The sequence below is a fragment of the Solanum tuberosum genome, unplaced genomic scaffold (genome assembly GCF_000226075.1).
Source record: "Solanum tuberosum cultivar DM 1-3 516 R44 unplaced genomic scaffold, SolTub_3.0 scf00221, whole genome shotgun sequence".
In the NCBI taxonomy this organism is placed as follows: Eukaryota; Viridiplantae; Streptophyta; class Magnoliopsida; order Solanales; family Solanaceae; genus Solanum; species Solanum tuberosum.
Genome location: NW_006239151.1, coordinates 520,956 through 546,515, shown reverse-complemented (window position 1 = coordinate 546,515; position 25,560 = coordinate 520,956). Strand labels below are relative to the sequence as shown.

Genomic DNA, 25,560 nt, shown 5'->3' with positions numbered 1-25,560 from the left:
GCTCATATTTTAAAGTAATAATTGTGAAAATTTTAAATTATAAGCAAGAAAAATTACATGAACTCTAAATTTATATAGTTAAATAAAATTATAAATGTAAATAGTATTATATAAAGGAAATTATTAGTGAAATAACATAAATAATTTAAAACACCCAAAAATGTGATAGCAACGTATATTAAATTGGCGCATTATGAAATATGTCTTTGTATTGTTTCAAGGAAAAATTATAATTCTTTTCTTATTTTTCTTGAAACTAATTTAATTCTATTATTTTTTCTTTTTGATTTTCTAATATTGCAATTTCTTAATTTTTTTATATCATAGAAAAATATGACCGCGCGAAGCTTGGTTTTGTTAACTAGTTTTTAAATAATACAAGAATATACTTGGTCCATCTCCGTTTGTATTTTTATTTAAAATTTAAATACAGTGGAACCGTGTAAATTACAACTGAGGCCACTCCAATCGTAACCGCTCCCGTAGGCAAAGCAAATAAGCAAACAGCAATCAATCTGAGATAATCTCATATCGTGCAAAAATGGCAGAGGCAGACGGCGTAGGAGCTTTCTTGCATAATCTGGGAAACCTAGACAGCGGCCTGTTTTACTATCAGATGGACAACATTCGCAGCTCGCATATGGTTAAAATTGGCCGGCTTGATCCAGCCGAGGTTATTAGAACCCTTAAACCTACTCTCAAACGCTATGATGGGAAGGGGTAAACTTTCTCTCCCTCTATTATTGTGTATCAATATTGGACTCTGATGTATACGTTCTTCTTCTCTAATTCGTATTTACTCCTAATTCCCAATAGTTATGACCTAATTCGTGACATTAGGGTTTTGTTTGAATTGGCTACATAAGGAAATTAGCTTTATGTTCCAAATCAAATTGTTCTCTTCATGGTTTGCTGGACATTTGTACATAGTTTGTTCGGCATCCTTCCTGTTAGCAGCCAGCAGGTAAGCTAACTTGAATCTAATATGCAGGGTTCCTTTTCAAGGTCTGAACGTGGGTAATGCGAAAAATTTGAGCTATGATGTCTTGGAGAAGATCACTAATAAATTCTGTAGCGAGAATTTCATCCAGGAAGTTAGACATGGCAGATTGTTCCGGGGGTTTATAGATGCTGGTCAAGAGGGGCAGCGGGAGGTCACTGTTAAAACATGGGATTTTGTCTTTCCTGGAGTCCACAGCTATGATACTTATCCACGAAAATTCCGTGTGAGTAAATACTATATTTTATTGATTGACTCCGTCATGTTGTGTCATGTCACTAATTTTGTGACTTTGCAACAGGATGAAATTATATTACTTGAAAGGTCAGAAATTAAGTCACATCCTTTCTTGGTGGAGTTGTTTGGTTTTTGTTTTGAGAAGAAGCTGGCCGTAGTTTATGATCTGAAGTTCAACACACCCTTGTGCGAATTACTTACTTCTGGTACTGGCTTACTTGAGCTTCTTGAACATGGAGTCTGAAGAATTTGTTGTTTCTTGCATTTGATAACACTCTATTTTACACGCTTAGCTGAATTTGGGTGGAAGGAGCGAATGAAGGTGGCAACTGATTATGCACTGCTCCTGAAAACATTAAGCAGGGAACAATTTGATTTAAGCTGTAATGGCTCTGAAGATATTATTATCATTGATAAGGTGTGAAATTCTATTCCGTGTCTTTGGGTGTCTTGAGACTATCTCCTACATGTCTAATTAGTTTAATTTACTATGCAGGAATATAACATTAAATTGGTGGACTTTAACCTCTATGCATTTCCGCAGACACTTGGGATTCGCTATTCTGCAACTACCTCAGGTATCTGTGCATCTTTATTACTCCATAACTTATACCTTTCTCAAAAAATAAATAAAATTACTCCATAACTTGTATTATTGCTCCTATTATCTCCCAGAGGTTAGATGTGCTAGTAATTCAGATCATTAGTTTGTTTTTCATGTTTCTATCTATATGTTTTTCATGAAAGTTTCATATATAGCTGCTCACGTTATGTGGGTTTTGGGCGGCGTGCATGACTACTTTAATGTAGCATTTTAAAACCGGTAGTGTGTTTGAAATCTCAGCAGTGTAGCATTTTTTTTAATATGAATTAGGTTCTACCTATGAGACTTTTTAGTAGCAACTTCTGTTTAGTAATAACTTAGTATTGTATTGATAAGTAATAACTTAGTATTTCACATTAAATTCTCTCTGGATGAAAAAAAAAGCTTCTCTTATCGAGATTTTTGCCCATATATTTCACGCATTTACTGCTGTCTTGCTATTTATTCAATTTTTTGACTTCTAATTATCGTAGTTGACACCTACTATATATCAATTATAAGCTAGATGTTTTGTCCAATGATATTCCTCTGTAAAACATGCCGATGTCTGTGAAGCATAAATGGGTTTTCGGGACCCTTCATTTTCTTTGAGTTCTTTAAAAGCTTGTGGTGGGTGGAAGACCATCCAGATGTACCCTAAGGAAGGAACCTGTTCTTATTTGTCTCCTTTTAATCCTTCTTGATACAATTCCAGACCCACACTAGTATCTATTTCTTCAACTTGTTCAGTTCATCATTTGAAAAGCTAAGTAACAAAATCCCATGAGAAGTTCATCTTCAGCCGTAGCTTTTACTTGAGCTTTTCCTACATCAAGAAGTTTTGGTGGTTAATATTAATGTAGTTAGGTGACAACCAGATGCTTTTAGGCAGCTTTCTACTGTGTAGATTAAATTTAGTTTTATTTGATTTTTACATATGATTATTTACAAACAAAAAAATGCAATTAAAATTTGGGGGTAGTGAAATGGTCAAAGAAACATATTAGTTATAGTTCTATATTCTCTCAAGGATGTTGAGAGTTGGAATTACTTGGTGAAGGTTCCATTTTTGACAGAGGTGAGAACTGTGATCAGGGAAGGATTGAAAAATGGGATTAGGTTCTGGTTAAAAAGTACAATTATGGATTTGCAGTGCTCTTAATCCTCCCCCTTGCTCGTAGTATTCTAAAGGTCGAAGTGGTTCTCTGCTATTGAATGTGAGATTAGTAAAGTGATCAAGTTTTTCTTGATAAGGTTAACTTGTACAGAACCATCAAACATGTGCTAAGGGAAAAGCTTACATTCACAAAATAGGATTACGGGGGATCCTATGTACAACTACTAACTAACAAATTGTCAAAGAAATCTACAAAACTGCTATCTCCCCTATTCGATCCGGTTTACACCAAAAATAAAAAAAGATTGAGGCAGTTCATCTAAATTTTGTGGATGGGGTTGCTTTTGTTCTCAAAATGTCTGAGGTATATGCTGGAATCCTCTGCCACTTCCTCTGCCCCTCTTCTTCCAATACTCTTTTAGTTCTTCAAATTTTCCAAAGTTGTTTGTTGGGATTGCCCAATTCACCCCTAGCATACAAAGGAACATGTGCCATGCATTTGTAGTTGTCTCACAATGCAGGAAAAGATGCCATTGTTTTCAGCTTCTTGTCCACACAATAGACATATTGAGCAAATTTGAGGGCCTCTTCTTTGTAGTTTCTCATGAGTTAAACAAGCCCTTCTAACTACCAACCACACCAGACAAGCTATTTTGTAGGAATTTTAATCTTCTAGATAAATTTCCACCTCCATACCATTGTCACATAATTTTTGCTGGTCATATTTCAGTGGATTGATTTTACTGAGAAGGATCCTTTACTGGAAAGGCTCCAAAACTAGTTTGTCTGGTACATCAATAATGCCTTCAAAGGAGTTCAAACACTGCAACAATGTAATGACTCTATCTACTTCCCAATCATTCAAAGTTCTTTTGAAATTCAGCTCCCACTCATTCTCCATCCAGATGCTTGTTTATTTTTTATTTTTTTTAACTTGGTAACTTTGTATTATGTCACAAAACTTTACCCGTGTACTGTAACCTTATATACAAGTGTACTCCTGATTTCACTTCTCTACGTCTAAGTTGAGTCTAACACATCAATAATAGAGACATTGTCATTAGAGTATAACTGATTACACCAAAAGACAAAAAATAAAATGCAGTTTAATTCAACTTTCTACACATTGTTCTCTATGCTCTCAAAACATCTTGAATTCCTTTCTTTCCAAACTGCCCACCAGATAGCCCCCGGGATAACTCTCCATCTACCTTTGTCCTTAGCATGTACACCTGCTTCTTCCCAGCATAGTAATGCCTCAGCCACCTTCCTAGGCATTGTCCAGGAAATGCCTTTGAGGCTTAAAAATATTCTCCACAGATGATGGGTGTACTTGCAATGTAAAAATAGATGGTTAACAGTCTTAGATGTTTCACCACATCGGAAACACCTGGAACACAAGGTTCTCCCCCTCTTCATAACATTATTCTGTGTAAGGATTGCTTCCTTAGCTATTGACCAGACAAAAAAGGAGACTTTGTGAGGTGTTCTGCTCTTCCATATTTGCTTCCAAGGCCAACTTGAGCACTGTTGATCTGTCTAATCCATCAACTTGTAGGATTTGTTGACTTTGAACACTCCCTTGTCATCTCCTGTCCACCACAATTTATCCCTTCCTGTCTGTAGTCCAGTGAAAGTGTCTACAGTGTTTGAAAATTCAGCAACTCTCACTATTTCCCAATCATTAAGGTTTCTTCTGAAAGTGAAATTCCATCCTTGTGGTGACCATAGATATGCTATAGTGCTTTGTTGAAACATGATTAGGTTGTAGATGTCTGGAAAGAGATCTTCCATGTTGCCTTTCTCATGCCAAATGTCCTTCCAAAATCTGGTCTTACTCCCAGCCATTACTTTTGTCTTTGAGTTACTTTTCACTTCATTCCACAAGCTTCTGATGGACCTACAGAGGCTAACCCCATAAGGAGTGGTTACTTCTTTAGTTATCCAATTGCCCTCTTCTTCATATTTGGCTCCATTACTTTCCTCCATAGCATCTGGTTGTTGTTTGCATACTTCCACAACCACTTCATACTAAGAGCTTTGCTTTGCAATTTCGGATTCTTTATTCCTGGACCTCCATTTTCCTTGCTTGTCATGACTTCCTCTCATTTAACCAAATGAAAACTATTATTTTCTTTGTTGCCTTGCCACAAAAAATTCCTCCTGATACGATCCAACCTCTTAATGACCCCTGGTGGGATAGGAAACAAGGACATCACATAGGTTGGCAAAGCATCAAGTACTGAGTTAATAAGGGTCAGTCTACCCCACTTAGATAAGTACTGAGACTTCCACTTGGCCAATTTCTTCTCACACTTCTCAATCACACTATTCCGTATGTCTATGGACTTGGATTTGACCCCCAAAGGCATTCCCAAGTATATAGTAGGCGGAACTCCTATTTCACCACCCAGAATTGATGCTAAACAACTCTTGTTGTTAACTTCATTTATAGGATACATCATACTCTGCCTCCAATTGATATGCAATCCAGAAATACCTTCACATAAGACCAGAATCACTCTTAGATACTTCAATTGTTCCTCCTCAGCATCACAGAAAATCAAGGTATCATCTTCATAGTGCAAGTGTGTGACTTCTAGTCTCTCAGTAACTTCTCTGGCCACATCAAAACCCCTTAACCACCCTCTCAAGTTAGCAGCTTTTATCATGTTGTTTAAACCCTCCATATTGATCAGGAACAAAAAAGGTGACAAGGGATTCCCTTGTCTGAGACCTCTTTGGGTTTGAAAGAAGCTTGCAGGGTTACCATTGATGAGTACTGAGAATCTAACAGTTGATATGCAAAACTTTATCCAGTTCAACCATTTCTGCCCAAAACCCATCAGATTCAACATCTTCATTAAGTATTTCCAGGTAACACGTTCATTATCTGCAATCAAAACTGCATCCATTATCTGTCTCCCTTTAACAAAAGCCATTTGTTGTGAGTCTACCAACTTGTCCACCACCCTTTTCAACCTCTCAGTCAGAACTTTGGAGATAAGTTTGTAGATGCTACCAATTAGACTTATTGGCCTGAATTCCCGCAACTCCTTGGCACCTTTCTTTTTGGGTATAAGAGCTATAAAAGTTGCATTAAAACTCTTCTCAAGAACTTCATGTTCATAGAAGTTTTGAAAGGTGTCCATGATGTCTTGCTTTACCACATCCCAACATTTAATAAAAAACCCCATAGTAAAACCATCTTGACCTGCTGCTTTGTCAACTGCACACAACTTCAAACATCTCAGCACTTCACTTTCCTCAAAGTTGCTTTGTAGAGCTTGATTATTTTCTTCTGTTAGGACAGGACATTGCACATTTATGTACTCAGGTCTCCATTGAGATGATTCCTTATACAACCTTTTATAATATTCAACAATTTCCCCTTTAATTCTGCTTGGCTCTTTATTCAACTCTCCATGTATCATAAGTTGATCAATGTTGTTGTATCTCCTATGTGCATTTGCTATCTTGTGAAAGAATTTAGTATTCTTATCACCTTTCTTCAGCCATAGAGCCCTTGATTTTTGTCTCCCGGAGATTTCCTTCTTTTTGATCAACTCTTCATATTTCAACATCAGTTCAGATTTTTTGGCAGACTCCTCATTAGTAAGGATTCTGTCTTCCCTCTCAGCTTCTAGATGCCAACTGTTCAAGCAATTTCTTCCTCTGTGTACCCAAATTTCCTTCTTCCCCATTCCTCCATTCTTTAAGTTTAGTCTTCAGAGCTTTTAGTTTGCAAGCCAATCTATAATCAGTTTTTTTGTGAAGTTGAAAGAAGACCACCATTCTCTGGCTCTGTCAATGAAACCCTCAGATTCTAACCACCAATTTTTGAATTTGAAGTAACTTTTGTTCCTTTCCCAAGACCCCCATAATAAGGCTATAGGAATATGATCTGAAATCAACCTTTGAAGTGGAATCTGTTTCAAATTTTGGAACTTGTCATCCCATTCCTCTGAAATTAGGATCCTGTCAATCCTCCAGGAGGCTGTGTCCTGTTGGTCCCCTTTGAACCAAGTATATGTGACATCCTCAAGTTGCAAGTCAACTAGTTTCATGTCTTCAATAAAATCAGAGAATTCCTTATACCCCTTGTTCTTACTGTACAATTCTTCTTCTCAGATATGTATCTTGTTACATTAAAATCACCACAAATAGCCCATGGTCCTTCCATTAGTCCTTTGACTGAACTCACCTCTTCCCACACTATTCTTCTTTCCTTGTAACAGTTTGGGGCATCTGTGATGTGGCATTTAAAATCTTGGAGTTGAGATTCAAATTTACATGTGATAGAGTATGCCCCTATTTCTAAGATTTCCCCCTTCCAGGTTCTCTTATCCCACATCATCAAGATCCCCCCTCTTGTCCCACTGGATTCCAGATATGCTTGTCTGATCCACCTTCCTCCCTAGACCTGCTTGGCTAAATCTACGACATTGCCTTCCAATTTTATTTCTTGAAGGCATATGATGTCTGCCTTCCACCCCCATATCATGCTATTTACTAGCTTCCTCTTCTCTAAATTATTAAGTCCCCTACATTCCAAGATACTAGTTTAAAATTCATCAAGTACTAGCATTTGCACTCCTCCTCTTTCCTCTGTTCCTTGTACTTTTATATCTTGATGTCATGTCTTCCACTTGAGCTGTTATGTCTTCCAACACCTTTCTACTGCTATGATGCTTATGAACATCCCATGTATATTATGTTTTCTCGTGCAAAAATGCACTGCCTCTTGCTCAACTAATTTCCACCTCCTTGTCTCCTTCTTTTTCTCTTTGGATGCTTCTCTTAGACAGAGACAGATCCATTCCAACACCTTTCTACTCATGGACGATCTGCGCATCATCTTTCTGCTTCTCTCTACCCATTCGTACCATTCAGCTTTCTCAGTTTCCCATCTAGTGGTATCGAAAGACTTGAAACCAGCATTGAAATAGATTCGATTCTCCTTCATCCTACTAGTGGGTGATTTATCAATAATCACAGTAGGTGATTATTGTTGGCTATTTAAAAAAAGGCTGAGCCTGGTGGAGGATGCCGGAGAAGATGAGTTCCTCTCTCCTAAGAAGTAGGAGAGGGAAAGAGCATTTAGAACTGTGTCTGGAAGTATTTTCAAACTTAAACCAAATATTGTTCAAGAATTCTGGCGTAAACCCAGATGCTTACTTTTGAAGACTCAAAATATATAAATCTGGATTAAGGTTTTTCTAACAACTCTGAACAATCCACCAGTCATCCCAAAAGGAAGATTTAACCCCATCACCCATTTTGATTTTAATATTGGTCCAGAACTTGGGCCACATATTTCTAATGGTCTGCCAAAGACGACATCCATAGGTACCTTTCACTTCTTCAGTTGTCCAGCTGTTCATTAAACCATATTTATGTGTGATGAATCTTCTCCACGACAACTTGCCTCTATCATGAACCTCCATAGCCCCTTTTGTGACAGGCTATTGTTATGAATACCCAAGTCTTTTGATTCTAAGGCCACCATCCTTCTTGCTACAAATTAGAGAATCCCATCCACAAGATTTTTGTTCTTCTCTTCACAACCATCCCGCAAAAAATCCCTTCCTAATTTATCTATCTTCTTCTCTACCCCTCCAGGGATAGGAAAACATGCCATCATCGAGAACAGAGTTTATCAATGTCAATCTGCCCCCAAGGGACAAGTATTGTCTTTCCAACTAGCCAGCCTTCTGTCACACCTCTACACTACTTCACTCCAAATATCGTGAGTTTTTTGTTCCTTGCTCCCAGTGGCAGTCCAAGATACTTCATGGGTAGTGATCCCACTTGGCGTCCCATATTTGCAGCTAGCAGACCCAAACCATCCTACTAATTGACTTAAAAAATAGAAGCTTTTGCTCCTGTTCACATGTAATCTAGATATAACCTCAAAGATAGTTAGGATAACCTCACATGTCTGATTTGATTCACTCCTGCCTCTCAAAAGACAAGGGAGTCATCAACATACATCAGGTGAGTGATCTCCATGTTGTTGCCTCTATTGCTTTGTGCCCCAAAACCTTTTATCCAGCCATTAGCATTAGCCTTTCTAAACATATGATTCATCCCTTCCATTGCCAAGACAAATAAGAAGGGTGACATTATATCACCCTGTCTTATACCCCTTTGAGAATGGAAAAAACCTTCAGGATTGCCATTAAGTAAAAGAGAGCTAGAGATGAAAAACTAATCCATATGATCCACTTGTCATCAAACTCCATATCTTTCAAAAATTTTAGAAGAAAAGCCTAATTGACATGGTCATATGCCTTTTCTAAGTCAAGCTTGCACAAAATTCCGGGAGTCTTCTGTTTCATTTGAGCCCACCAATTCATTAGCCAGAAGAGCAGCATCTAAAATATGTCTCCCCATCAAGAATGTCATTTGATGTTCATATACCAACTTCTCCATGTCAGTCTTCTATCTTTTCTGATCAACTTGGAGATAATTTTACAAACTCCCCCAATTAGGCGTATTGGCCTAAAGTCTTTCAATTCTTCTGCACCATGCTTTTCAGGAATTAATGCTGTAAAGTTGGCACATTAAAAGATTTCTCAAAAACATCATTCTGATGGAAATTATTGATGTAGCTCACTAAGTTCTCTCTCAAAACTTCCCAGCAAGACTTGTAAAAAGTCATTTGAAACCATTTGATCCCGGGGCCTTATCTACAAGTCTACAACACATTTGAGTGATAACCTGATAGACCTCAGTTTCTGTGAATGGTCTCTGTAGCCAATCTTGTTCTTCATTTGTGATCTTTGGATAGTCTGTATACTCATATGTAGGTCTCCATGCTTCAGATTCTGAGTAAAGATTTTTGTAAAAATCTACCATAGCCATCTTGATATCCACTAGTTCTTGAACTTGTTCTCCCTTTACCACCAACCTATCAATTGTAGTGTATCTCTTAAGAGCTTTTGGTATCCTGTGTTTTATCCCCCCTTGAAGTGAAAGAGCTCTAGCTTTTTGCCTCCAGCTTGCCTCATTTTTTGGATTCTCCAGTTCTATTACAACTGTTGCCCTTGCATCATCTCCTCCCTGGTCATTTCTCCAGAGTGAAGAACATAATCTAGTTCTATTAATTCATTTAGCAGACTATTCTTCCAATTAAAATTCTCACTGAACATTTCTCTGCCTCAAACTTTTGAGTTTTTTCTTCGGTAACTAAAGTTTAACATTGAGCTTGTAGTCAGGACTCAGGGCAACATTCCACTGCAAATGCATTCCACCAGCTTTGTATCAGATCCACGAAGCCTTCTACTTCAAACCACCAAGTTTCAAATTTGATAAAGGACCTCTTATGATCTCCCAATTGCCACACTCCAGGATGATTGGTGCATGATCTGATATTACTGTAGGCAGAATCCTGTCTTAAATACCAAAGCAAAGCACTGAAGGTCAAGTGGCTATGGAGGTACCATCAGGAGGACCAAGCCCTCTGGTACAGGGTAATCAAGAGCAAGTATGAGCAACTGAACACATGGGTAACTAAAGAGGTCAACACCCTTATGGTATTAGCCTCTGGAAATCCATTAGAATATTTTGGCAGTTTCTCAGTAATCAATTAACTGTCAAAGCTCGAAATGGCAGAAAAACAAGTTTTTGGATTGATAAATGGATGGGTACTGTGAGCCTTAAAGATCTCTTTCCTGACATCATTGTTTTGTCTCAACACCAAGAGAAAACTGTTGCTGAAATGTGGTCACCAAAAAGGATGGAATATGATCTTTAGAAGAAACTTGAATGACTGGGAAATTCCCAGAATGATTGAACTCTTCACACTTCTGGAGAGTTTCCAAGGAATCCAAACAGGTGAAGACTATTTATGGTGGCATGGGCACAACAAAGGAAGATACAGGATGAAGGAAGGATATAAACAAACAAGTCTTAGGGAGAATCAAGACTTCAAATGGCCTTGGAAGCAAATCTGGAGAGTCAAAGTGCCACAAAAAAGTGGACAATGCTTCACCTGGCTGCTAGCCAATGAAGCAGTTCTGACATTGGACAATGTGGCCAAGAGAGGTATATCTCTATGCAACTGATGCTCCTTATGTAGTAAGGATACAGAGACAGTAAAACACCTCTTTCTACACTGCAATTTCACTGACCAACTGTGGCAGATTTTCCTTAATCTCAGAGGCATTTCCTGGAGTATGCCTAGTAAGATTGATGAGACTCTTTTCAGTTGGGAGGAGGCTGGAGTTGGGACTACAAACAGAGAAAGATGGAGGATGATCCCTGCTTGTATATGGTGGACTATATGGAGAGAGAGAAATGATAGATGTTTTGAAAATAGGGACAACAACCTGCAGGAAGTCAAGCTTAAATGTATTTTGTTGTTCTGTTTTTGGTGTACAAATGTCTACTCCAATGAGACTAAGTCAATCATAGATGTTTTAGGGTCCATCTAGTTCCTGGTTTAGCATTGGAAAGACTATAATCTTTTTCTTCTTTTTTGTAAATATGGTTTTTTAGTACTACCTAAGTACCGACTGAAATACAAATGTTTCTAGTGTCAAAAAAAAGAATCCTGTCTTACATCTTTGAAAAGTTTCACTCCATTCCATTGAGTAGAGGAATCTATCAAATGAAGTCTAGCTGCACTTTTATGATTAATACCCCTGAACCATGTAAACCTTCCTCCTCTTATAGATGGATCATGCAACTCCATCTCCTCTTTCCATTCAGAAAAGTCAGACATAATATTGGTGATCCTGTGACATCCCCTTTTATTTTTTTGAAAATGGTAATGATGTATTCTTCAGCATTCAGGAGATGTCGGTGACCTGCAAACAGAGGGGAACAAAAGAAGAGAAAAATATACTTACAAGGATCCTAATAATTCTACAATCTTTTTTGTATCCTCTAAACCTTTCTCTTTACACCAAAAATAAAAGGATACAATACAATCCCATCTAACCTTCTGAATGGAATTGGACCTATCTTCAAAGTTTCTACTATTTCTTTCTTTCCATACTGTCCACCAAATGCAATGTGGAATTATCCTGCACCATGCCTTTTGACTCTTGCTCTGCCCTCTTCTTACCCAACAACTCAACAGGTCTGCAGTATGCTCGGGCATGGTCCAGTTTGTCTTTGTGAGACTAAGGAAGTGGCCCAAATTTGTGTTGTGAAGTTGCAATGCAAGAATAGATGCTGGTTGGTCTCTGCTGCGTTCCCGCATAATGAACACCAAGATACTATAATCTTTCCTTTTCTCCTCAGCACTTCATGTGTCAGGCAAGCCCTTCTAGCAACCAACCATGTAAAGCATTTTACCTTAGCTTCCATACTGTCCACCAAATGCAATGTGGAATTATCCTGCACCATGCCTTTTGACTCTTGCTCTGCCCTCTTCTTACCCAACAACTCAACAGGTCTGCAGTATGCTCGGGCATGGTCCAGTTTGTCTTTGTGAGACTAAGGAAGTGGCCCAAATTTGTGTTGTGAAGTTGCAATGCAAGAATAGATGCTGGTTGGTCTCCGCTCGTTCCCACATAATGAACACCAAGATATTATAATCTTTCCTTTTCTCCTCAGCACCTCATGTGTCAGGCAAGCCCTTCTAGCAACCAACCATGTAAAGCATTTTACCTTAGCTGGTGCTAAGGTTCTCCATACCTTTCTCCACAAACTCTGCTTAGAGTTGCGTTGCTGGGGACTTCCCATTTTGTATGCCCTGCTAACCGTGAAAGCCCCATCTTTACTATGTTTCCATCTCAAAGAATCAGGAGCATTGGTGATGCTAGAGAATTTTTATAATAGCTCTAGCAATTTGGCCACTCTTTCACTTCCCAGTCATTCAAAAACCTTCTGAAGATTAGATCCCACCCTTGTGCTGTCCAACATTCATTGATATTTGCATCTGGATTACTACGTAGTAAGAACAGATCTAGAAAGGATTCTTTTAGAGGAATCTGTTTGTTCCGTGCATCTGTCCAAAACTTAGTTCTCCTGCCATCTCCCACTTCAATGTCATATTAGCTTCAAGTTTTTCCCTAAGTTTTTGATAGTTATCCAGACCCCCACCCCATAGGCATCAACACTAACATTATTGCACCAAGGATTGTACTCACCATACTTGGATTTGATGACATCCTACCATAAGCCTTGCCCCTCTTCATTATACCTCCATAACCGCTTCATCAAAAGGCTATTGTTTTGTTTCCTTAAATCTCTAATACCCATACCCCCTTTGTCTCTGCTTTCAAGATTATCTCCCATTTGACTAGGTTATAATCTTTAATTTCTTTGCATCCATGCCAAAGGAAGTTCCCTCCTTAATTTGTCCAGCTTCTTTAAAACTTTGGGGGGTAATGGAAATAGTGACATGACATAAGTAGGAAGGGAGTCTAGCACTGAATTGATAATAGTGTGTCTGCCTCCCATAGACAAATATTGAGCCTTCCATCTTGCTAATCTCCTTTCTGTTTTCTCCACAATGCAATCCCAAATTTGTATGCTGTTGTGTTCATTGCCCAAAGGCATACCTAAGTAAACTGTTGGCATATTCTCCACTTTGCACCCAAAAATATCTACCAGATTCAAAATGTTTGTCACCTCCTTGATTGGAAATAAATTGCTTTTCCCCCAATTCACTTTCAGACCTGAGGAAGCTTCAGAAAACAGTAAGATTGTTTTTAAGAATCTTATCTGGTCCTCCCGAGGTTCACAAAAAATGATGGTGTCATATGCATATAACAAATGACAAATTTCTTTAACTTGTTCACCGCTACCCCGTATCTGAAAACCTTCGATCCTCTTTTTTGTATTGCTATTCTCATCAAGCTGTCAAAACCTTCCATTGCCAAGATAAATAGAAAGGGGGATAAGGGGTCACTTTGTCCAAGTCCCCTTTCTGAAGGGAAGAAGCCCATTGGTTCACCATTCACCAGAACAGAAAAACGGACAGTGCTGATGCAAAAATGAATCCAACCCAACCACTTTTCTTCAAAGCTCATTTGTCTGAGGGTGTTCAGCAAGAACTTCTAATTTACATGATCATATGCCTTTTCAATGTCCAATTTACACATTACACCAGGCTCAACACCTTTCAATCTTAAATCCACACATTCACTAGCTATAAGTGCAACATCCATTACCTGTCTCCCTTTAATGAAGGCCATCTGATGCTTGTTGACCACTTATCCACCACCTTTTTCAGTCTCCCAGCTAGTATCTTTGCTAACACTTTGTATATGCCTGTGATTAGATTTATAGGTCTGAAGTCCTTCAATTCAGAAGCACCTACTTTCTTGGGGATGAGAGCCACAAAAGTTGCATTGAAACTTCTCTCAGTCCTCTGATTATTATAGAACTCGTGTATCGTACCTTTGATGTCTTCTTTCATTACTTCCAGAATATAAGATAAAAGGACATGGGAAAACCATCGGGCCCAGGAGCTTTCTCCATCGCACAAAGTTTATTGCATTCTAGAATCTCCTCCTCCTCAATTTTTGTAACTCTTCCTTTTCAGCCTCATTAATACATGTAATCCCCTGCAATTGTAATTTTGGCCTCCAAACTTCTGTCTCCTTGTACAAATTTTCGGAGAAACTCTTGATGACCTCCTTGATATCAGTAGGATCAGTGACATTGCTTCCCTCCACCTTTAAAGATTCTATGGTGTTGTATCTTTTGCGAGATGTAGCTATTTTATGAAAAAACTGTGTGTTCTTATCCCCATGCTTCAACCATTATATTCTGGATCTTTGTCACCACCTTATCTCTTCATTTTTGACAACTTCTTCAAAAGACATTGTCAAATTTGTTTTTTGCATTACTTCATCATCTGTAAGTGGTCTTTGCCCCCGAACGATCTCCGATTTGGCCAATTTTTCAAGGATTTCTTCCTTTTGTTGTTTCTAGTTGCTCCTATTATTCTTGCTCCATTCCTTTTAGGAGTTTCAGCTTTTCAGCTAAGACAAAATCTGCTCTACCAGTAACTACAAATGATGACCACTAGAAACTCACTTTCTCCTTGAAGCCTTCAACCCCCATCCACCAGTTTGCAAATTTGAAAGTATGACTTCTTGAAGTTCATGTCTCCACAAGTCAGTAGAACTGGGTTATGATCAGATACCAACTTTGGAAGAGTTGATTATCTAATGAGGGTGAAGAGTTCCTCCCATTGAGCAGAATACATTATTCTGTCAATCCTTAATGCATTTGTATGGTTCTCTCCTCTTCTCCAAGTGAAAGACCCTCCAAATTAAGGAGGATCTATAAGCTCCACCTCCTTGACATTAAAGTCACCACACACTACCCACGACCCTTCACAGAGACTTCTCATGGCTCCCAATTCACACCAGAGATCCCTTCTTTCCATTCTTTTGCACTTAGCATAGACAGCCATCAGGTACCATGTTAAATTCTGGTTCTGACCTATTAATTTGCAAGTAATGCATTGCTCACCACTCTCTACTAACTCCCCTTCCCAGACCCTTTTGTCCCATAGTATTAGTATCCCTCCACTGCTCCCCACTGCTTCCAAATGCAACCCCCCCCCTTCCCCGCCCCCCAATCTATTTTTCTTAAATAGTATGCAACAAATTACTTACATTACCCTTTAGTTTAGTTTCCACTAAAACATAAATATCTGCCCCCCATTGACTAACTAGATTTCTAACTAATCCCCTTTTATTTTCATTGTTTAGACCCCTTACATTCCATGAAACTAATTTCACCCTCATTGTTCCACAATAGTTAGGCTTCTCCCTCTGGCTCTTGGCTCACCATCCTTGAAATTCATGTTGAAAATTAAATTCCTTAATTCCTTTGGGACTCTGTTGTTGTTACTGCTTGATGAGCTATCCTTTGATTTCTGATTCTCCCTTGGCTTGTTTTGCTCTAATTTCATGATTAAGGAATAAAATTCTTTTTCATACCCCTCGGTAGAGACTCCAAACAAACGACTAAGTTTGAGTAGATTGAGTTGAAACCTTACCATTGCTTGTGATTCAATACAGTCCTCTATGATGCTGTCATCCATTGCTAATGGTTTAGGGTCCTCATACTCCACCATTTGTTCTCCGAAGAGCTCTATAACGCGTTCTTCCCCCTCACTGTCAACTCCCTTGATGCTATCCAGTTGGCTTGAAACTAGATCGCTTGTTTCTTTACTTTCTTTGATCTGCAAATTGTCTATGCGAAGGCTCTGAAAGTTCTTGGGAATTGTTTCCATTCGCATGCAGAATTCTGTGTCCTCATTAATGCTGGAATGTTCAAATATTGTTTCTGATTTGCCTGACTCCCTTGGAATGGATTTTGTAAAGGGTTCTGTGAATCCATTGGACTTCTTAATTAAAAAGCTCATCTCATCTGTTGATTTCTGAAAAAGGAGCCGGTCCTCCTCTTGATAAGGGTCTTGTAACCCAATATGCTCAATAAATGGTTCTGATGTGGGCTTTGGTCTGGGAGTTAAATGAGTAGGCCCAAAAGGATTTTCTGGTTGGTCCATGTCTGGTGGCAAAGTGGAATTTAAAAGAGTTGGATCAGGCCCCACAGATTCTTGTAAATTCAAACATTCAACACTGCTACAAGCCACCTGCTCTAACACTGATACCACCTGTTGCGTGGCAGACCCCACAAAATCTGTTGGCTATAAACCTACAACCTCTTTAACTTTTTTAATGAAAAGTCTTCTTATACTTTCCAGAACTCAGAACTACTCTAGTCTCTCCTTTACTAGCTATAGTCACCTGTCTAGGGTTAGTAACTATCTCCTTTTTCTTGTACATCGCCGGCGACTCTACCCATATGGGCATAGAGAAGATCAGATTTCCATCATCAACATCAATGGACAGTGGTATTGTCTCCCTCGGACCCTTAACCCGAATGCGAGCCCATCGCAGGTGGTTCTTAAGTTCCGTTTCTTCTTCATTTTCCAGCCAACCTCCACATTTATCACCTATCTCTTTCATGACTCTTGTGGACCAGAGGTGTAGAGGAAGACCATGTACTCAGATCGAAAACCAATCAAACTTGATTTGGATTGGAAAGGAGCCCTTCGTCGGAGACCACCAGGCAACTGTTAAGATGACCCCTTGTCTTCTCTAGTCGCCCATAAGAATGTGTTTAGTCGCTTTCCTTGATTGGAACTTAAAAGAGAAACTGAAAACCATTCATGTCATACACTAGGATATTCTGAGTCCCTTTCCATGTCTGCTGAACCCATCTTCTCACCTCATTGCGAGTCGGAACTTCATCCCCACCATTGAATCGACCAACTAGACATTTGTGCAGAAGATCATTATCACCCTCTTGAGCTTTCACAGAAAGCAGGTTCTTCACAACATCAACCTCAGTAACCTCAGTTTCCTTTAAAGTCCACTTGCTCTTATTAAGAGCATCTTTGAAACTGCCCTTCTCATGTAATAGTTGTTCTGTTGTACCTCCATTTGTAATAAATGCACCAGGAGTGCTAGTTTTCTCTGTGATAAATTCCTCAATCTTTGTAGCCACCAGGCCCCATCCCTCATTATAAGAACTTTCTGGAATGATGATCACAACTCTGTTATATCCCTTAACTGTAATAGTGGAAAGGAACCTCCCGTACTTATTGAACTTTTGAGAGCAATAAGTATAAGTAGAGAAATCACTGCATCTCCATGATTTAAGTTCTTCCCCCTATTGCTCATTCTTCTGCATAGCCAGAGTAAAGCACCACTCAGAGTTGACCTTCTAATGGAATTCCTGACATTCTCCACCCAATCAAACCAAAGTACTGAATCTTATGAATACATAGAGATCTCATAAGATTTTCTCCCAGATCTAAAACAAAGTCTGTTGTCCGTTGAAAGAGGGTAAACTGGATGGTGCAAAAGAGTTGAAGGATATCGCGGAAAAGGGTAATACAGGTCCAGAAGAGACCTCTAAGAAAGAAGCCTAGGGATATGTGCCTGGGAGAGTTTTTTCTTGAAGGACTTGTGACATCCCCTTCTCTCAACCATTATCTTGTTTGTGCAACTGAAAGATTTTTCCTTTTTTTGAAACTGGTAACTATATATATTTATATATATATTTTAAAATTACACCATAACAGTGCAAAAGGCTTTACAAAATCCCAACCAAGCTTAGGCTACTGCTTCACAAGGATCCTATCATATCAACTAGTGATTTGGCCTCCTCAGCATAGCTTTCTTTACACCAAAATAAATCAACAATATACAATTCATCTTGATTTTCTCCACAAAATTATATTTGTCTTCAAAAGCTCTATAGTTCCTCTCCTTCCAAATGGTCAACCTTATGCAAGCAGGGACAAGTTTCCACCATTTTTTCTGATTAATTGCCCCATCATTTTGGTTCCAACATTTCAGCAAATCAACACTTGTTGCTGGCATTGACCATCTGATTCCTACCATATTCAAGAATAGTTGCCATAATTGTCCAGTAATAGGACAATGAATGAATAGATGACTATTATTTTCCCTAGCTGCTCCACACAAAAAACATCTAGAACACTGTTGGAATTCCCTTCTTTGAAATTTATCATGTCTGGGACAAGCATTTCTTGTGACTAGCCAAGAAAAGCATACCACCTTAAAAGGAGCCTTCATTTTCCAAATGGATCTCCATGGCCACTGATTAGTTGACTGTTTGTGCCTTAAGTTCCTTTACTAGTGGGCTTCCATATAAGTGAATCTTCAGTGTCTTTGAGCCCTTGGAATGATCCTAAGGTCTTGAAAAATTCAAGAACTCTTTCCAACTCCCAATCATGCAGTTGCCTTCTAAAAGTAATATTCCATCCGTGTACTCCTTTTGTTGATTCCAGACTAATGTTTGGCATAGTGGTAATGCTAAAGAATTCAGGGAAGAGTTCCTTTAGAGGTCTATGTCCAAGCCAGCTATCACACCAAAAAAGGAGTTTCCTACCATTGCCCACTCTTAAACTAATTTTTCCAGCCATCAAAGACCAGAGGGATCTGATTGCTTTCCAGACTCCTACACCATGGGGGATCACAACCACCTTTGAACACCACTGGTCATCTTGACCATACTTGTCATGAATGACATTTCTCCATAAAACATACGTTTCAAAATTATACCTCCATAACCACTTCATTAGCAAACTTTGGTTGTGAGCATTTAGGTTCCTGATGCCAAGGCACCATCTTTTCTGGATTTGATAAGAACATCCCAATTAATCAGGTGGAATGCTCTTTTTTCGTTGTTGCCTTGCCATATGAAATTCCTTCTGATCTTGTCAATTCTTTTCCTAACCTTGCTAGGTAAAGGAAAAAGAGACATGGCATAAGTAGGAAGGCCATCCAAAACACTTGACTAGTATAACCCTATCACGTAGGGATAAGTATTGTCCCTTCCATATTGCAAGCCTCTTCTCACATCTTTCTATGACACCACTCCAGATTTGCAAGGCTTTACTTTTAGCACCCAAAGTTAGCCCCAAATAGGTAGTAGGTAGGGAACCCACCACACATCCCAGAATACCTGCACATTCTTGAATATTGTCCACTTTACTAACCGGGACTAAATTGCTCTTATGCCAGTTGACATGAAGTCCAGAAACTGCCTCAAAAATCACCAGAATAGCTCTCAGATGTTTGACCTGATCAATATCAACATCACAGAATACCAATTGAATCATCAGCGTAAAGTAAATGGGTGATCTCTATCCCACTACTCTCCCTAGTCTGTAACTTTGAAACCCTTCAGGGCTCCAAAGTCTTGTAATTTTAAACATCTGCTTCAGTCCTTCCATAGCTATAAGAAAGAGGAAAGGAGTGAGAGGATCACCTTGTCTCAATCCTCTCTTGGAAGAGAAGAACCCTTCAGGAGATCCATTTACCAGAATAGAAAATTTGACAGTCTAAATACAAAAGGCAATCCATCTAATCCACTTTATACCAAAACCCATGTCTTTTAGAACTTTTAGGAGGAAATTCCAATTAACATGATCATAAGCTTTCTCAATGTCAAGTTTGCAAGGAATACCAGGAGTCTGGTATTTGATTCTAGAATCCACACACTCATTGGCTATCAATGCTGCATCCGTGATCAGTCTACCTTTAATAAAAGCCATTTGATGTCTATCCACCAGGTTATCAATCACTCTCTTGAGCCTTTCAGTGAGGAGCTTAGAGATAATTTTATACACACTCCCGATCAGGCCTATAGGTCTGAAATCTCTTAAGACTTTTGGCACCAATTTTCTTGGGAACCAAGGCAACATAAGTTGCATTGAAACTCTTTTCAAAATAGTCACTCCTATGAAAGTTTCTGATAGTGTCCATCACATCCTTTTTCACAATTTCCTAGCAGCATTGGAAAAATCTCATAGAGTATCCATCTGGGCCTGGAGCTTTGTCAGCAGCACATAACTTCAAGCATTTCAACACCTCTTGTTCTTCAAATTCTCTCTGCAACCAATCATTATCATCTCCACTGATTATTGAGCCTTCTTGAAAGTTGAATAAAGGTCTCCGGTGTTCTGTCTCAGAGTACAAATTCTTATAGAAATCCACAATCTCTTCCTTGATTCTTTCTGGATCAGTGATGGTCTCTCCATGAGCTTCTATGGTGTCAATGTGATTAAATCTTTTATGACAGTTGGCCATCCTTTGAATGAATTTGGTATTCTTGTCTCCTTGTTTCAACCATAAGATTCTAGATTTCTGCCTCCAAGAAATTTCCTCATTTTTTGCCACCTCTTCATACTCCATTTTCAAGCTTGCTTTCAATAGTAATTCATCCTCGGATAGCATTCTTTGCTCTTGTATGGTATCCAGGGAGCTAATCTGGTAGAGAATATTAACTTTCTTAGCCTTTAGATTCCTCCCATTAGCTGTATTCCGTTCCTTCAATTAATGTTTCAGGAATCTTAGTTTACAAGAAAAAATATAATCAGGTCTTCCTTGTGCTTCACACGAATTCCACCATTCCTCCACCCTCTCCTTAAATCCAGAAACCTCCATCCACCAGTTTTAGAATTTAAAGTAAGACTTTGAAAAGCCCCACTCCCCACATTTCAAAGAAATAGGACAATGATCAGAGATGATCCTTGGAAGCACTGATTGTTTGATCTTATTGAATTTTTCATCCCATTCCGCGGAGTACAAGAATCTATCAATCCGAGAGTAACCTTCATGACTGCCTCCTCTGAACTAAGTGTATTTCCCCCCCAAAAGTGGAGGGTCAATAAGTTCCAGCCCCTCGATGGTATCTGAGAATTCTTTCATGGCTCTCGAGATGTTTATACAGTTCTTTCTTTTTGAGGAAAATCTGGTAGTATTAAAATCCCCACACACTACCCAGGGTTCTTCACATACCCCTTTCATACCCCCCAATTCCATTCATAAGTGCTCCCTTTCCCTCAGACAATTTGGGGCATAAACCCCAGTCAACAGCCAACTGTAATTTTAATTTGTAAAGCTTAATTTACAAGAAACAGAATGTACACCGTACTGTATTAATTCCCATGTCCAGCACTTTTTATCCCACATGATAAAGAATCCCTCCACTTCTTCCATTGGCCTCCAATCCCACATAATCAGCCCACCTGTTGCTAAATAGATGTTTCACAACTTCCCCTTATTCGCCTTCCATTGTTGTTTCTTGAACACAGTAAAAATCAGCCCTCCAATCTTGAATTAGAGATTTGATCACCCTCCACTTGTTGATGTCATTCAATCCCCTCGCATTCCACGAGATGATATGGGCTTTCATTGAGACCCACTGCATATTCCCTTTCCCCTAATTCTTGGTTTTCCATCCTTAAATTTTACCCCAAATTGAAGAAGATTCTTCATTTCATTCTGGCCTTTTGATTTAGGAGAAGAGATTTCAGTATTGTTTAGTCTCTCCTGTCTTCTTTTATCTAGCTTCATAGAAGAGACCATACTTCCCATTCGTACCCCTGAATATCCACCCCAAATTGTTTACTGAGCCTCATAACATTACGTCGCACCCATATTGATGCATCCACCTCCGCTATCTGCATTTGAGTATCCAGTGGTTGCACATCTTCGACTGGCCAGTGCTCAATTTCGACCAATTGAGTGCTATTATTCCCAATTATTTCTGAATCCATATCTGTTGTCCCTTGTTCTGTCTTGCTGATATCGCCCTCTCTTATAGATTGGATTAGATGTGAAAAACTTGTATGATTCTCTATATTATCCTTCGATCTCTCCTCTGCATGTAGGACTGGACTTTGGTTTGTGGTATAGTGTTTGTTGGCATCTATTTCAGCAGTAATAGTGTCGTGGGAAGATACATATCTAGGCTCCATCAAACGTGAGGAAATAAAACATTTGGGCCCAAAATCTTTATCACTCCCAATGGGCTTCTGGTCAGAGCCCATCTCTGCAGAAAAAACCCTATCACCCGACATGAAATTTTGTTCCTCCATGAGACTAAAATGGGCCACCTCACTAATTGATGGCCCACTTTCCTTTCTATTTAGTAAAATCAAGGACCAAACCCTCCTCACGTGTCTGTGAACCATTACCCAAGACAGATTTGAATTGATTCTTTTCAGGGATCACATGGCTAGTCTTTTTTATACACAAGCTGTCAAGCCTATCATGCAAATAGGTACCCTCTTTTATCCAGCAGTCTCCCGAATATTTCTCAGATCTCTGCAAATTCTTCCACTCTTCTCCAGCGACCACCCTCGTCGGAATTTCACTCCAAATGGGTATTATGTATATCACTCCCTTGTCTTCTGTGATCACTTCTGATGGCGCCCTCCGCCCTCCTCCTTTAATCTTTAGTCTTGCCCATTTGAGATGACTCTTCAAAGAGGTTTCTTCTTCAGTTTCTAAGACCATCTCCAACCCACCTCTCTCTATATTTGGAGAGTAAAATAGAGAATGGGCTCTCCAACCATTTTCTACATGACTTTCTATTCTCCATTTATAGAGTGGTGAATAGTAGTTTTCCAAATATAGAGAACTACTATTCACCTCCCTATTTCACTTTTTATTATTTTATTATTATTTTGTGATTAACATATTATTTTTCATATAAGACCATTAATTATATCTCTAATATTAGTAATTCATATTAAATGTAATATGACATTTTAAAAAATATATCATTTTAGATATACTACTTCCATCCCAAATTAATAATGTTTCAATTTTTAAAATTTTTGTCACTTTAATATAGTTTGATATCATTATTAATTCACTATGAAGAATGCAAAAAATTAAAATGATAAGATGAAAAATTTAGTTTAAAAATATAATACATAACACAATAATTTAAATACAAGATAACAATACATAACATAATAATTTTATTACAACAATAATTTAGTAATCCGGTAGGCCCTTTTCAAATTTAACAATATTTGAAAAAAATTAATGTATGATCCTCATAATTAGTGTAGTTGTGATTGCGGTTGTGCTTGTTGATTTCTTTTTTAATTATTTGTAGTTGTTGCATGAAAATCTCCGATTTGAACAATCTTTAGCTAGACATAAAATAATTAAGGATAAAAATTCTTATTTTGAACTCCGTAATGCATTAATGAGCATTTATGAAAGTAATGCAATAATCTTGAAAGTATTTCATTAATATTTTCACTTTTATTTGAATTGTTCATTAATTCGTATATTATATAATATTTGCTTGCAATTTATGTTATTTAGAAATTTAGGAAAAAAATATAATTTTATATTAAGTAAAGAATTTGAAAAATAAAATTTTATATTACATGAAAATTATATAAAGTGATTATTATGAAATAAGAAAATAAGAATGAAATAGAAATAATAATATAATATTGAGGAGAGAGAAAAAGATTCTTTTTTAGAGAGTAAAATAGAGAATTGGGTTGGAGTTGGTTGTCTGAGAAAATAGAGAACTCTATATTTGGAGAGTAAAATAGAGATTAGGGTTGGAGATGCCCTAACCAACCACCACAGTGGTCACCAATAGCCTTGAAGGTTTTCTCAGACCATAGATGTAAAGGCAGCCCCATAGCTCTTATCCATGTCCACTCCGTCTCTTGAATATCAGTGCAACAACCAGCGACTGGTGACCACCATTCAAGTTGGGTTTTATCCTTCTTCCATGTCGATTCCCCTTGTAAAACCTGTTCAGCCATGTATTTAGTTGGAACCTCAAAGGATATAATAGAAAGTATTTTTGGCTAATTATTTTTGGTAATCATGACAAGTAAAATGGACAGGGGAAGTAAAATGTTAAAAGGTTATTCAGGTTTATAAAACTTCTAATTTTAGAATCTTCAATTTACTATTTACACCATTAAATATACCATCAATCCATCATGTATTTTCATTATGAAACTTGATTACTCTTTTTTGTTTTAAATATTTAAACCTCATTATTTCGTTGGCGGAAATTAGTTGGTTAATCTTTTGACAACTATTCCGAAGAGTTAGGTTTAAACTATTTGTAGGGTTTTTTTTTTTTAAAATAAAAAAATTTAGGTAAATAGTAACAACGATATGTAGTAATTTAACTTTTTATGTTTAGGAGTTCTTGCTTTTATATATATATATATATATATATATTGGTGCAACAATGATGTTATTCCCATTGGAGTGAAATAAGACTAATTTTATTGGTATTTTGCAGATAACACTTTCATTCCAAAAGCATATGCATTTGAACTTGGTGTTCTACTTCTTGAGTTGATAACTAAAAAGGAGCGTGCGTGGAAGAGTGAGCGTCATGCAGGTTATTATATTTCAAAAATGAATCAAAGCTCCATTGTTGCTGAAAGCTTTGAGATAGATGCTGACACTGGCACTACAATTACACAACTTATACAATCATGTGTGAATCATGTGGATGAGCGTCCAGACATTGACACAGTGTTTGATAAATTGGTAAGCATAACTGGGTATCGTCCAGCTGTATCAGATTCATATCCCTGGATTGATTCCCTCTAGGTGACTAATGTAAAACTTCTGAACGACTACTCTTAGCTCGCATATGTCACTTGATGGCTGTGATGCATATATTGTAACTGCATTTTGATGTGTGTTGGAACAGAAACCCTCTCCGGGCTGTAGCCAATATCACGTGTTTTCATTATGAACTCTTATGTTAATTAGTTGTGTCTTTAGCAGCACTTGCTGTGAGGTTTGAGGTGTGGAAGAGATTATTAGTGGGTTTAATTATGTTGGATTTCAAAATTATATGCATAAGTTTCGGGTGCACTGGTGCTGGTTGTGTCGTTTTTGGTTAGCCCAAATTAGATTAGGAGTATGCTTTGGTTGTACCATCTGCCATTTTTACCCTCGACCTTTTCAGATTCACTTCTCGTTTTAGGGCCTTTTGCATATCTATCTATATCTATTCTATCTTAAAAGCATGAACTTTCTAACTTAAATGTTAAATTGCTATAATGCTCTCAACTTAAAACACCCAATTTAATGTCTTCTATATATTGCATTATATTTACTTACTAATTTATTTGTGCTATATTATATTAAAAGTTAGACACTTTTTTATATTGGCGATTGTGACTTCTCCGAAGAGTATGAATGGTAGTGATTTTCTGAAGGGTTGTGACTTATCAGATAAGACACAATAAATACCTTCTCATAATATCCTTTGTTGGCTATATGTCACGACTCAGGGGTACCCCCTAGACAT

The 25,560-nt window shown here is 38.0% G+C and overlaps 1 protein-coding gene across 1 annotated transcript; it reads left to right on the top strand.

The window, feature by feature from the left end:
* Positions 1-441: 441 nt before the first annotated feature.
* LOC102597665 (probable LRR receptor-like serine/threonine-protein kinase At1g74360) lies at positions 442-25,121 on the top strand. Its single transcript, XM_006356680.2, has 6 exons — positions 442-720; positions 992-1,226; positions 1,302-1,443; positions 1,531-1,655; positions 1,734-1,815; positions 24,535-25,121. The coding sequence occupies exons 1-6, from the start codon at positions 542-544 to the stop codon at positions 24,849-24,851; spliced, it is 1,080 nt and encodes a 359-aa protein (XP_006356742.1). The 5' UTR covers positions 442-541; the 3' UTR covers positions 24,852-25,121.
* Positions 25,122-25,560: the final 439 nt, after the last annotated feature.

What these genes read in the sequence shown, in the direction of transcription:
- LOC102597665 (XM_006356680.2), top strand. Translation starts at nt 542, where the DNA reads ATGGCAGAGGCAGACGGCGTAGGAGCTTTCTTGCATAATCTGGGAAAC. An exon ending in CTTATCCACGAAAATTCCGT is followed by an intron (nt 1,227 to 1,301) that starts GTGAGTAAATAC and finishes ACTTTGCAACAG; the next exon opens with GATGAAATTATATTACTTGA. An exon ending in ATATTATTATCATTGATAAG is followed by an intron (nt 1,656 to 1,733) that starts GTGTGAAATTCT and finishes TTTACTATGCAG; the next exon opens with GAATATAACATTAAATTGGT.